At 47.3% G+C, this 12,238-nt stretch overlaps 1 protein-coding gene across 5 annotated transcripts in view; it reads left to right on the top strand.

The window, feature by feature from the left end:
- Positions 1 to 12,238, top strand: part of LOC126526230 (uncharacterized) — a 233,582-nt gene that overhangs the window by 68,385 nt on the left and 152,959 nt on the right. For all 5 annotated transcript variants that reach the window (XM_050174148.3, XM_055068109.2, XM_055068110.2 and 2 more), the window contains one exon: positions 2,947 to 3,009. In XM_050174148.3, the coding sequence (XP_050030105.2) occupies positions 2,947 to 3,009 (63 nt within the window). The remainder of the gene's footprint in view (positions 1 to 2,946; positions 3,010 to 12,238) is intronic.

Genomic DNA, 12,238 nt, shown 5'->3' with positions numbered 1-12,238 from the left:
GACGGGGAGAAACAGGGGCCGCGTTCACATCGCCGACTTGAAAGCCTACCATTGCTGGCCAGACGAGCCGCGCGGTAGCCCAGCAAGCTCGGGGGGTCCGGGGAACACAGCACGTCCGGTGTTTCCGACAGTCTTTAGGCGGCCGCATCGGTACCTCCTCAGGCGACGATCACGATTGTGAAGTCGCTCTCGCATTTCCAGACCTTTCTGGTAAAAGAAACGATTTACTTGGGCTTTCTGCTTCTGCGAGCAAGCGCTTTTTCTTTCGGTATTTCCCGCATAGAGGCCAGCATGCCACGGTTCCAGCCCGCCATGACTAGACGTCAAAGGACACATGTGCTTTCCTTTTGCCTTTCGTTCAGTGCCTATATTTTTTTGTATTCTAGCTTTAGCCTTCACCCTGTGCAAAGTCTTGTTTTCAAAGTGCCGTGCTGCTTACCCCACGCGGGGGCATGCAATCCCGGGAGTGTCACATGAGGGGGAGGGTTCGCGGCACCCGGAAGCGTTGCAATTCCTGCACGAGTCATAGGTGTCTTGCGTGTGCGCGTGCAAAAGAGGAAGAACACCATGTCCAACAGGCTTCGCGACCCTCCACCCTCTGCCTTCCAATATCTTCTGGCCCCTCCTCTGAAACGATTGCCGTCAGTCTTTGCAGCTCTCGCTAGCGCTGTTGTTGCCGGTGCCTCGGGAACATTTTCCCGCTGTCATTCCCACTCTAGTCTTCGTCGGTCCCTTGAGTCGCAGCCCACTCGCACTCAACATGGCGAAGGTCCCGTCGCACCAACGCAGACGCTGGGGTGCACGGCCAGGCGTCGAGCAGGGGGAAGGACGAGTGCAGGTCACGAGAGAAAGGTGGCAAGGTACGTGAGCGATAATCTATTTGTGTCCTCCCCCACCCTGCCTTCGGACATTCACGTGCTTTGCCAGCTTGCGTGAGTGTGGTTTGCCGAGTGGCTCTGCGTTCCGCCGTTGCGGTAGTCGCAGGTGCTTGGAGGGTCACATTCTGCGAGTCCGAACCGTCGCTGAGCAGAATTGGTGGCGGGAAGCGGTAAGTAGTGTCTGCGAACACATCTCGGTCCGCATGGGCGAACCATTGTTCGACGCGGTGTGGAAGCTGCTTTCCTCGGCCGTCGGGGGCGCTGAGTGTGCTCTGTGCGCTTAGGAAAAGTTTTGTACGTACTGGCGTAATGTTCTATCCAATAAATGCATTACATGTCCTGGACGTCTCACGATCCTAGGAGAGAGCTCCATACATACCGCCTAGGCGGCCAGGCCTTTATGCCTGGTGCTCGAACTCGCAGTGTTCCTATCGCCGTACGACATCGTGCCGCGTCATGAAGCCCCCCTTTCGTGGACAATTGCCCACGCCGTGCGAGGAGGCGTAGAGTGAGCCTACAATGTCCATGGTGTCAGGGCCGGAGAAGGTGCCAGGGTCTCGGAGTTTGGTCAAGACAACTGGTATTGTGGTAGCTGAAGCCGAATCAGCGGACCTCTTAGTCGAATGGCCCTAAGATGTCCGCTTCGAAGCTCCCTTATGGGATAGTGATGTGCGCTGCAACTACACCATGACGTCACGGGGAGTTCTACAGAGAAGGGGGTTCATTTGCGCTATGTACAAAAAAGACTAAACAACAAAGATGACGGATGATAGACCTCACTTTGTCTTCCTGGTGTATTTATTCTCTGCTGTTTAGCATCTTCTTATATATCTGCTGAAGAACTGGTTCATAAGAAGACAGAGAAATTAATTAATGCGCTTGCTTGCTTATAAGGTTCGTTAAATGCCCCTACTACGGATATTAGAGTGCCATCCGAAAGTGCTGAGTGCAAAGTACTTCAATTCAATTGAAAGCCGGTAAATCAGAAATGGGTTTTTCACGACGTCACTGATTAACGCATACGGCCCAAAATTACCTAGAGAAAATCACTAGGCTTACGTGGAAATTTGGAAAGAGCGAAACAGAAAAATAGACAACACGCCTTACTGACGACGCGAACAAATGGTACAGGACAAAGTTTAGAAAAGTACAGCAGGTTTTCTGAAGAGCAATCTGAGGCGCCATATACAATAGTTGCACCATCTTCACTCGCTCGGCAGAAAGCTCAGACACGAATATTCGTGGCTGCACATTCGAGCATCCACCACGTGGCATGTTAGCGTTAACACTGAAAATAGTTGCATAACTGCGGTTGCCTCGCGACCGGCCTTTCCAGACGCAAGGCCTTTTGGGGCAGGTCGCCCCCGTGGTCCAATGTGGACGCGTGCATTTCGTGGCAGGCATCTTTCGCCATTCCTATGCTGCTAATAGTTAAGGAGCCTAAAGAAACAAAGAAAGCAGAGCGGGAGCAAGCAAGCCAAAGGAAAAGTATCGCTGCCCCCCATGTGCTATACTGCTACAATAATAAAAGGCTAAGAGTGGGGGCCACACACACGGCGAAAAACGTGACCCACATCGGGTGCACTGGAGCTGCTTACGCCACAATATTTCCTACATGCATAGTTATGTCGTCCAAAGCGGGCTTACCAGATGAACGGACAACGGGCGCTGCTGAAAGAGCACCGAGCGAACTCAGGTCATTATTTTCGATAGGTGGGAAAGAATTATCACCGCATGTGGCAAAACGGGGGATCAACGTCGAAATTATCGGCAGGCCACGGTAATACAAGCGATGGAGAGCGGCAAACCACAACTACGGCATGCCTCATACTCGTATTGTCACGGCTGAGCGATGAAGACAACTTATGAACTGCGTATGAATGAACGCTCGAACTAGCTTGGGCCGGATAACCACAGAATTTAATTTCGGTTTAGCTTTAGCATTACCTTGAATTGATTTGCAGCATACGTGCGCAAACTGTGCACCTTGGTGAAATTGTGTGACGTGTCTGAGTTCTTCCAATTCGGTCTGACTGCTTTCCATCTCGTTCTTCTATCTCAAATACAGCCAGCCGCGTTCCTGGGTGACCTAAAGGAATGCAAGGAGACTAATCCGACGCCGGGCACGAGGGTGAGTTTTCTGTTTTGCGCTATGCTTACATGGTTGTCACGGTGGCTCGGCCAAGCTAATAATATTCTACTTTTAGGTGCTCCACATAGAGGCGACAACGTCAATTCTCGTGCTTACTGAGCTTCTCGCGCAGTCAATGCAGAGCTGCACGCTTTGTTCGGCGAAGTGATCATGTACTGAAGCGAAAGATTTCTCAAAAGTACGAAAAGTTGGGCAAATTTGTACGGCTCATTTGTTTGCTATGTAAAGAGGGCAATAATAATACTTATAAGAGCAATAACAATCACGAGGTGAGCTGTAGTACACAGAATGAGCGTTGAGCTGGTACGTAGCTTCTGATATCATCTCAGCGTCGGCCTTCGTCCGAAGTTGCAGGGATTGAAGCCGGCCGTCCTCGAGTCATAAGCAGTGACCTCTACTAAAATTGCTGGTGGCGCATCGCCGCTACCCGAGGCGGGAGCTTGTGAAGCCGCTTGTCCCGAAAGCTGGAGTCTGCTGCGCTTCGTAATGCATACGAATGAAAAGAAACTGCATATTTTTAATGAATATCACTTGCTCACAGTGGCAAGAGCAAGGCAAGAGAACATGGGGCAGCCAAAGATGCAAACATATTTTGGCTCAATGCACCTTGTCACCGGAAAATGTAATAAAATCACCGCCTTAGCAGTCCTCACAAATAGTTAACCGGTGAAGTTGATACGTGCGGCCTCAGTGTTTATCACTGGGTTGATTCCGACCGTTAATTGAAAGATGCCTTGGAAGGATGCCTGTAGAGAAACATTCGCGCAAAGAGTGGACACTCGTATAGGACCCTGAGGCCGAGCTACTGTACTGCCGCCAGCGGCCTGAGTGGCTGGTCAGATCGCTAATTTTGTCTTCCAATATATTATACGTGGGGTTTAGCTCTGTTTTGGTTTCTGTTTCGATAACAATGCTTTCGATTCTAATTTAACTTTAGCTGCAAAATATCGAATACGTCGTCTTTAGTGGAGCGCAGGAGCTTTAATACTTCATCTTTAAGCATGCCATACAGATGGACGTAATAAACTCGCGGATGGCAGACGTTTCCCTGGAAAAGCCGCCAAGCTTCTCGAAGAACAAGCGAGGCTCAATCAGCTCATGCAGATTTGAAAAATGCGATAAGGGCGCTCTTTATTTCAGTTCGTTTACCGTTTCTGAGCAGCTTTTCGCAGTTGCACACATTGCGAAGCAATGCTTCTTACGATGATGTTAATATTTTTTTCTTGTTGCAAAAGGAAAAGGAAAAAGTGCTCGATCACAAACTTGATACATACGCAAACCACACGAAGAATGTTTTAGCAATGACAAGCAACGCGTGAAGTTAAAGTGGCACTTACGAACCAGGCCAGGCACATGTCGTCTGCAGTGAGCTAAACATATTTTGCAAAACAATACCAAATGGGCATTACACTGCTAGAGCCGCGTCAAATGAAACATTTGTGTGATGGTACGGATTAGCCATATATAACAGATCCTGTTCTTTAAACCGAAGGTATTGCGAGTGACTTTTGAAAGATTGCGCGTTGTAAGTAATGAAAACGCTCTTTTGGAAAAGATGGGTCCAAAAGCAAACGAGTGGCTGCAAGGTAAACGGGTGCCAACGCTCCGGTTCTATGCTACACGTCTGAAATACGCTCACCCAGCATAACAAACGTCTTGCTGACAATGTTCCTAGTGCCAGAAGCAGCAAAATTATCTCTGCAGTGGAAAGGAAACATCTTGCCGTACGAGCAAGGCGGCGCGTGGAAAAGCGCGGTCAGGTGGGCGTAACCAGCCGCACATGACCGGTGCAGTATCAAGTCTCTACGGAAACGGGACGCGTGGACGTAAGCCCGTAGACATATGATAAGCTGTCTACCCTTGAGGTAAAGTGGGATCACAAATCGCTACGCCACCAGGGGGTGGTCAGACCCTTACTTGCTCGGCCACGAAACGGCCGGAACGTCCGCTCCTTACGTACGCATGTTTCTTTACGTACTGCCGTATCCTCTGTAGACAGTTGCTGCTTGCGCTCGGCTGCACCAGCCTGTTCTTGTACCTGGGCTGCAAGATCGGCACGGCGTAGACGAGCTCGTTCCCGGTTCTGCTCGGGGCGTAACTGATGGAAAGCTGCCTGTTCCTTAGGAGTTTGATGCGCGGCCTCAATTTCGGAGCCGGAGATAAACTGCTACGCGCGCGCTTGATGGTGACGGAGAGCGACGACGTCACCACTGGCGCCGACAATCGCGTTCCTGTTTACCTTTAAGCTTTCTCGCGCATGCGCATGGGTTTGCACCGGAGTCTTCGGCGTACAGGCAACAGAAGGAAGAACGGATGAATCAGGTAGCTAGCCAGACACAGCTGTACAACGCGAGCTTGACCTCTTTCTTGAAGTGCGCTTTGCTACAAACTTCACGCTGCGAACGCTTAGTTCTTTTTTACACTATGCACCGTCATCGCATGTTTAGAACGACTAGATCTATGGCAGGGAAGAAGTTTGGGCGTGTTGGTGGGATACATACAGACTGGGATACATAGCGCAATAAGAACACAGGGACAAGCTGGAACACAGGACGAGCCCTAACTTTCAACAATTGATTTATTGCAGCTAGTGAGTATGTATATATATTCACTGGGACGCCACTGCAATAGAACACACTGTAGGGAAGGAGGAAAAGACAGTCATGTGACTATTATGCCCAAAAATTCAAGCTTTTTCCTTGACAAATATACAGACGGCGTGCTAACGCACTCGTCACCTGCTCTGGCTATCTCAGCTGCTTCTACAATTTCCCTCGTAATCTTATTCCTGTGCCGATAGACAACAACAGTTTGTTTTAAGAGAGGGAAGCATGGTGCCTTCGCGTCACATTTTCTACAATGAGCAGCCAGATGCCCATCTATTGCGATGTTCTCCACTTTGTTACTATGCTCCGCCAGCTGCACGTTTAAATATCTGCCCGTCTGGCCCACGTAGTACTTCCCCCACGAAAGTGGGATCTTATACACATTGCGAGTCTGGAAGCAGCGAACTATCCCAGACATATCATTATCTCGGTTGCTGAAGGTCTGCATCGTCAAAGCAAACTAAATTCACGCATGAGCGATGAGCAGAGAGCGGATGATGAAAGAGGAAGGAAAGGAGAAAGGGACAAACGAAAAGTGGCGGTGTTTCCCTACTTTCATAAGGTTTCCCACAACCTAAAAAAAGAAGGACGAGCAACGTTCTGGTGTAAACGTTGTGTTTACAGCACCTAACAAACTCTTGAGGTTGAGTGTGTGGAGCTGTCCCATGAGGAAACGAAAGCCTGGTTGCACTACCGCGCACAAAGATCCTTTTGTTACATGCACTCGCAATGTTGTGTATAAGATGCCACTTCCGTGCGGGAAGTACCACGTGGGCCAGACGGGCAGATATTTAAACGTGCAGCTGGCGGAGCATAGTAACAAAGTGGAGAGCATCGCAATAGATGGGCATCTGGCTGCCCATTGTAGAAAATGTGACGCGAAGGCACCATGCTTCCCTCTCTTAAAACAAACTGTTGTTGTCTATCGGCACAGGAATAAGATTACGAGGGAAATTGTAGAAGCAGCTGAGATAGCCAGAGCAGGTGACGAGTGCGTTAGCACGCCGTCTATACTTTTATCAAGGAAGAAGCTTGAATTTTCGGGCATAGTATTCACATGGCTGTTTTCCTCCTTCCCTTCAGTGTGTTTATTGCAGTGGCGTCCCAGTGAGTATATATATATACTCACCAGCTGCAATAAATCAATTGTTGAAAGTTAGCGCTCGTCCTGTGTTCCTGCTTGCCCCTGTGTCATTTTTTTGCGCTATGAATCCCAGTCTGTACGACTAGATCTGTCTATTGCTGCTGTTTAACTTGTGTAGCAATATGCGCCGTTTTAGTCTTGCTTATGGTTGAAAGCTTTCAAAACCGCCACTTTGTGAGTACCAAAGTTCACAGGCAAAAAAAAATATTGTCGTAGAGTCGTTTCACCAGTAATACGGGGCTAAAAAGCGCCTGCATGCTCGGAATCCTTTTGAATTACAGCGCATGAAATTCATGATAAGCAGCAACTTTTATGGCGTTAAAGCAAAAAACTGCGCGCACTTCATTTTTATAAAGCGGCAGCTAAATAAGTGTACAAGGAGCTTGATATAATTGTTCTATGGAAGGCCGCAAGGGGGTGAAAAGTAATTAAAGGGTAAATGAGACATCCACCGAAACGTAGCTAAGTGCTACAAAATAAATCCATACGGGTTCCGCGAAAGAAAAGCGTCGCAGTTGACGAAAAAATTTGAGTTGGTCCAGAAATCCGTTTGGATTTCCTTTGTAGCACTTAGCCACGTTTGGGCGGATGGCGCATTTTACCTTATTTGTACATGGAACTGCATTTAAATCACGTTGTAGTTTCTGGCACTTCCCACCGATCCCAGTGGAGATCACAGGAGCGGCCAGTGGGCGTTATAAACGATGCTATGTGCAATATGCTTTGGACTCTAACGGACCCGATGAGAACAATCTGGAGTAAGTAAAGCAATATAGAAAAGACCAATATTTTATGCCCTATAATATAAATACCAGTATTTATGTTATGCCTAAGCCTACAGCCTGGAACAAAATTGATTTAGAAATGTAAGTTGTTGATTCAGGATATGTAGTAAGGGCTCAAATGGAACCTCAGCGACAAACTAGCTCATAATATGCTATCCACCGTACGTATAACTCCGAACGAGCCTCTTCCCTTCCAGATAATAATTACTGTTCCACCTATGCGTATCATGAGGTGCGTAGAAGTTAAGCCATAAAATATACTAGAATTGCAAATGAAATCGGAAAAAAGGAAAACAGAATAGATAACTTATTCACGTAGTAGCCATTTGAGGTCGCTGAAGAGGATCAGGTTCGTGAACAGCTTGCCAATGTTTGAACTGGTAGTTTAGTTAGCCGCAGTCTGGTAATTAACCAGCCGCAGTATTTTCCTAATGCCCTAACTTTATTAAAAAGAGAAAAAGGAAAGGAAAAAAAAGGGTCACGATGGATTCCCATAACCAAACTTTCTGAACCCCAATTGAGAACTTTGTTTTGCACGCCTCCGTTGTTTGCCGTTTTCTATATTTTTCTTCCATCGATTTTCCAAAAGCCGCTTACTAATCTTTACTGCGGACACGTTAACTTTCCCCCTGCTCTCGCTAAAACCAAGGGCTTCGTGGAGGGCAGAGATGCCTGCATCAGCAGCTGTGCAGATAGCTTCACATTCTAATAAAACATGCTACATCGTTTACCTAGATCACCGCAGCCAAGCACATGCTTCTTCTTACTTCTTATATCTCGCCTTATAACTGCGTGTTCTGAGGCATCCGGATCTCGTCTGGAAAAGTAATGAGCTTCTCTTTGAGTTATTATAAATCGTTTCTTTCCTGATGTCGTTTTTTCCTAGTTGTTCAGACCAGGTTTCTTTTCCATTGCTGCCACCCATGAGATTATCTCAGCCTCTCTGCCTTTCCGCTGTACGGTATTTGTTGCCATCTTGCTCTCCATACAGTTTGCATACTTGCTGGTAAGCTTCCTAGCTTTTTCCTCCACTGTGAGTCAAAGTTTCTCCTTTACAAATACCTGAAAACTCTCCGAACCCATTCCCTTTCTCTCATATACCTCAGCCCTCAAAGCGCGATCCAGCTCCCTTTAGCGGAGATCAGTGGGCATAACACGTTATAATGCATCGTAAGTTTCCGCAAGGAAAAAAAAAGTCTCTATCTGTATCCAAGGTACATCTTAGAGGTGAGAAAATAAAAAAGTCTCAATTGCCCAAAATTCAACGAAGCGCTTTGAAGTTTTCCCGCGAATAAATACTTATTGTGGAAAACGTGCAGATACTTCAGAACTAATCACGTGCCACGTACCATTCTTTATTTCTCCTATATATTGTGGTGGTTCTTAGTACCCTTTTAGCCAGAATATGAACCTAGAGGTCGCGACGTTCCATCTGTAATTCCATCTGTTTCTGCCAACGTTGTTTTTTACGAGTCGTCTCTATGCAAAAGGTTTATATGCGCATCTGCTGTTCGTTTATTGGCTGTATTGCTTTACAACTGTCGCACAAATCTACATTTTTAATTGTTCAAGTAGTATTTGTTTCTGGATCTAATCCACCAGAAGAGTTGTACTTGCGTTTCTTTTGAATAAAGCAATATGTGCTAGGTTTTTGAAGTTTCGACTACTGTGCTGTCGCGCTACACACCGCAGCCTTCAGTGCAACTTGTAAGCCAATACTAGTTCACGTAGTCGGTTACACATTGTGTGAAGAGCCGGTTAAGCTATGCTCGGTTTCATACATAGCAGGCAACGTTATGCGAAAGCAAGAGGAACCAATCTGAGGGCAGGCACTCCTGGCAAAGAAACACTGCGTCACGCATGGAAGATTGGATGCGCGCCATGAAATTCGATGGAAGGAATGCTACGTATTCCATGGAAGCCGTCTCAGATACGCACCTAATTACCACAGAAAGAGCGGAGTGACACGTTTTTACTGCGAAGCTGTATATGGTGAGCCGATTCGTCCATCTGTTGCGTGCCCGCCGAAAACTCCTCCGGCGCAACTGCATGTGCATGTGAGAAAAAAAAATTGGCTGCGCCGGTAGTGACGTCATTGCTCTCCATGACAGCGAAGCGCGTGGGCAGCAGTTTCTGTCCGGCTCCAAAACGTGTAGGCCACGCGTCATGCGTACTCCTGAGGAGCAGGCAGCTTTCGATCAGCAACGCCTCGAGCGGAACCAGGAACGAGCTCGTCTACGCCGTACCGATGCTGCAGCCCGGGCACAAGAACAGGCTTGTGCAGCCGAGCGCAAGCCGCAACTGCGTACCGAGGATCCGGTAGCCTACTAAGGCGTCGCTTAAGGAAGCGTAGGGATTAGCCCAGTGATAAACACCGGGCACAACCGTTTCAAGTTCGCTGGTAATCCACCTGTATACAGTGCTTGGGTGGTGATTTTTGTAAAGTTTATTTATTTAATACGAATACCTACAGCATCCTAACTGGGCTATAACTAGGTGGTATTATCGAGGCGCTATAACGTAAAACTATTCCAAACTACGTAGAGGTAGAACATTCGCCTCGCATGCAAGACGACCGAGGTCCGAGTCCCGGTGCCGCGCAATTTTCCACCGGATTAAAAGAAAGAAAGAAAAAATGCACGTGTTAATAAAATTGCATAAACAGGCCTGGAGTGCGGCCTGATCTCGGTGACCAGAACCGGTAACGCATTCCCTCACCAGAGCAGGATTGGCCACCCTGGTGCATTACTTGGCTACAACCTCCCATATGAATACCACAATCAAACCCCGGCCCTCAGACCCCAGCAGCTGCGAAGCGCAGCAGAGGGTGCTAAGAATCCCCGGATCCGGACAGGCCGCCATTGGAATCTGAACCTGGCAACGTTTAACACTAGAACGTTATCTAGTGAGGCGAGTCTAGCAGTGCTATTGGAGGAATTATAGGGCAGTAAATGGGATATAATAGGGCTCAGTGAAGTTAGGACAAAAGAAGCATATACAGTGCTGAAAAGCGGGCACGTCCTGTGCTACCAGGGCTTAGCGGAGAGACGAGAACTGGGAGTCGGATTCCTGATTAATAAGAATATAGCTGGTAACATACAGGAATTCTATAGCATTAACGAGAGGGCGGCAGGTCTTGCTGTGAAACTTAATAAGAGGTACAAATTGAAGGTCGTACAGGTCTACGCCCCCACATCCAGCCATGATGACCAGAAAGTTGAAAGCTTCTATGAAGACGTGAAATTGGCGATGGGTAAAGTCAAACCAAAACACACTTTACTGACAGGCGACTTCAATGCCAAGCTAGGCGAAAAGCAGGCTGGAGACAAGTCAGTGGGGGAATATGGCATAGGCACTAGGAATTGCAGGGGAGAGTTATTAGTAGAGTTTGCAGAACAGAATAATATGCGGATAATGAATACGTTCTTCCGCCAGCGGGATAGCCGAAAGTGGACGTGGAGGAGCTCGAATGGCGAGACTAGAAATGAAATAGACCTTATACTCTGCGCTAACCCTGGCACCATACAAGATGTGGACGTGCTCGGTAAAGTGCGCTGCAGTGACCATAGGATGGTAAGAACTCGAATTAGCCTAGACCTGAGGAGGGAACGGAAGAAACTGGTACATAAGAAGCCGATCAATGAGTTAGCGGTAAGAGGGAAAATAGAGGGAAATTTCGGATCAAGCTACAGAACAGGTATTCGGCTCTAAGTCAGGAAGAGGACCTTAGTGCCGAAACAATGAACGACAATCTTATGGGCATTATTAAAGAGTGTGCAAACTGGTACATAAGAAGCCGATCAATGAGTTAGCGGTAAGAGGGAAAATAGAGGGAAATTTGGGATCAAGCTACAGAACAGGTATTCGGCTTTAAGTCAGGAAGAGGACCTTAGTGCCGAAACAATGAACGACAATCTTATGGGCATTATTAAGGCGTGTGCAAAAGAAGTCGGTGGTAACTCCGTTAGACAAGATACCAGTAAGCTCTCGCAGGAGACGAAAGATCTGATCAAGAAACGCCAATGTATGACAGCCTCTAACACTACAGCTTGAATAGAACTGGCAGAATTTTCCAAGGTAATCAACAAGCGTAAGACAGCTGACAAAAGGAAGTATAATATGGATAGAATTGAACATGCTCTGAGGAAAGGAGGAAGCCTAAAAGCAGCGAAGAAGAAACTAGGAATTGTCAAGAATCAGATGTATACGTTAAGAGACAAATCCGGCAATATCATTACTAATATTGATGAGATAGCTCTAATGGCTGAGGAGTTCTATAGTGATTTATACAGTAACAGTGGCACCCACGACGATAATGGAAGACAGAATAATCCGGAGGAATTTGAAATCCCACAAGTAACGGCGCAAGAAGTAAGGAAAGCCTTGGAAGCTGTGCAAAGGGGGAAGGCAGCTGGGGAGGATTAGGTAACAGCAGATTTGTTGGAGTATGGTGGGGAAATTGTTCTACAAGAACTGGCCACCCTGTATACGCAATGCCTCATGACCTCGAGCGTAGTGGAATCTTGCAAGAACACCAACATAATCCAAATCTATATGAAAGAGGATGCCAAACACATGAAAAATTATAGACCGATCAGCTTACTGTCCATTGCCTACAAAATATTTACTAAGGTAATCGCAAATAGAGTCAGGGACACCTTAGACTTCTGCCA

This window comes from Dermacentor andersoni, chromosome 8, assembly GCF_023375885.2.
Source record: "Dermacentor andersoni chromosome 8, qqDerAnde1_hic_scaffold, whole genome shotgun sequence".
Taxonomy (NCBI): Eukaryota; Metazoa; Arthropoda; class Arachnida; order Ixodida; family Ixodidae; genus Dermacentor; species Dermacentor andersoni.
Note: the sequence above shows the minus strand (reverse complement) of the source record. Positions and strands in the feature narration are given on the sequence as shown.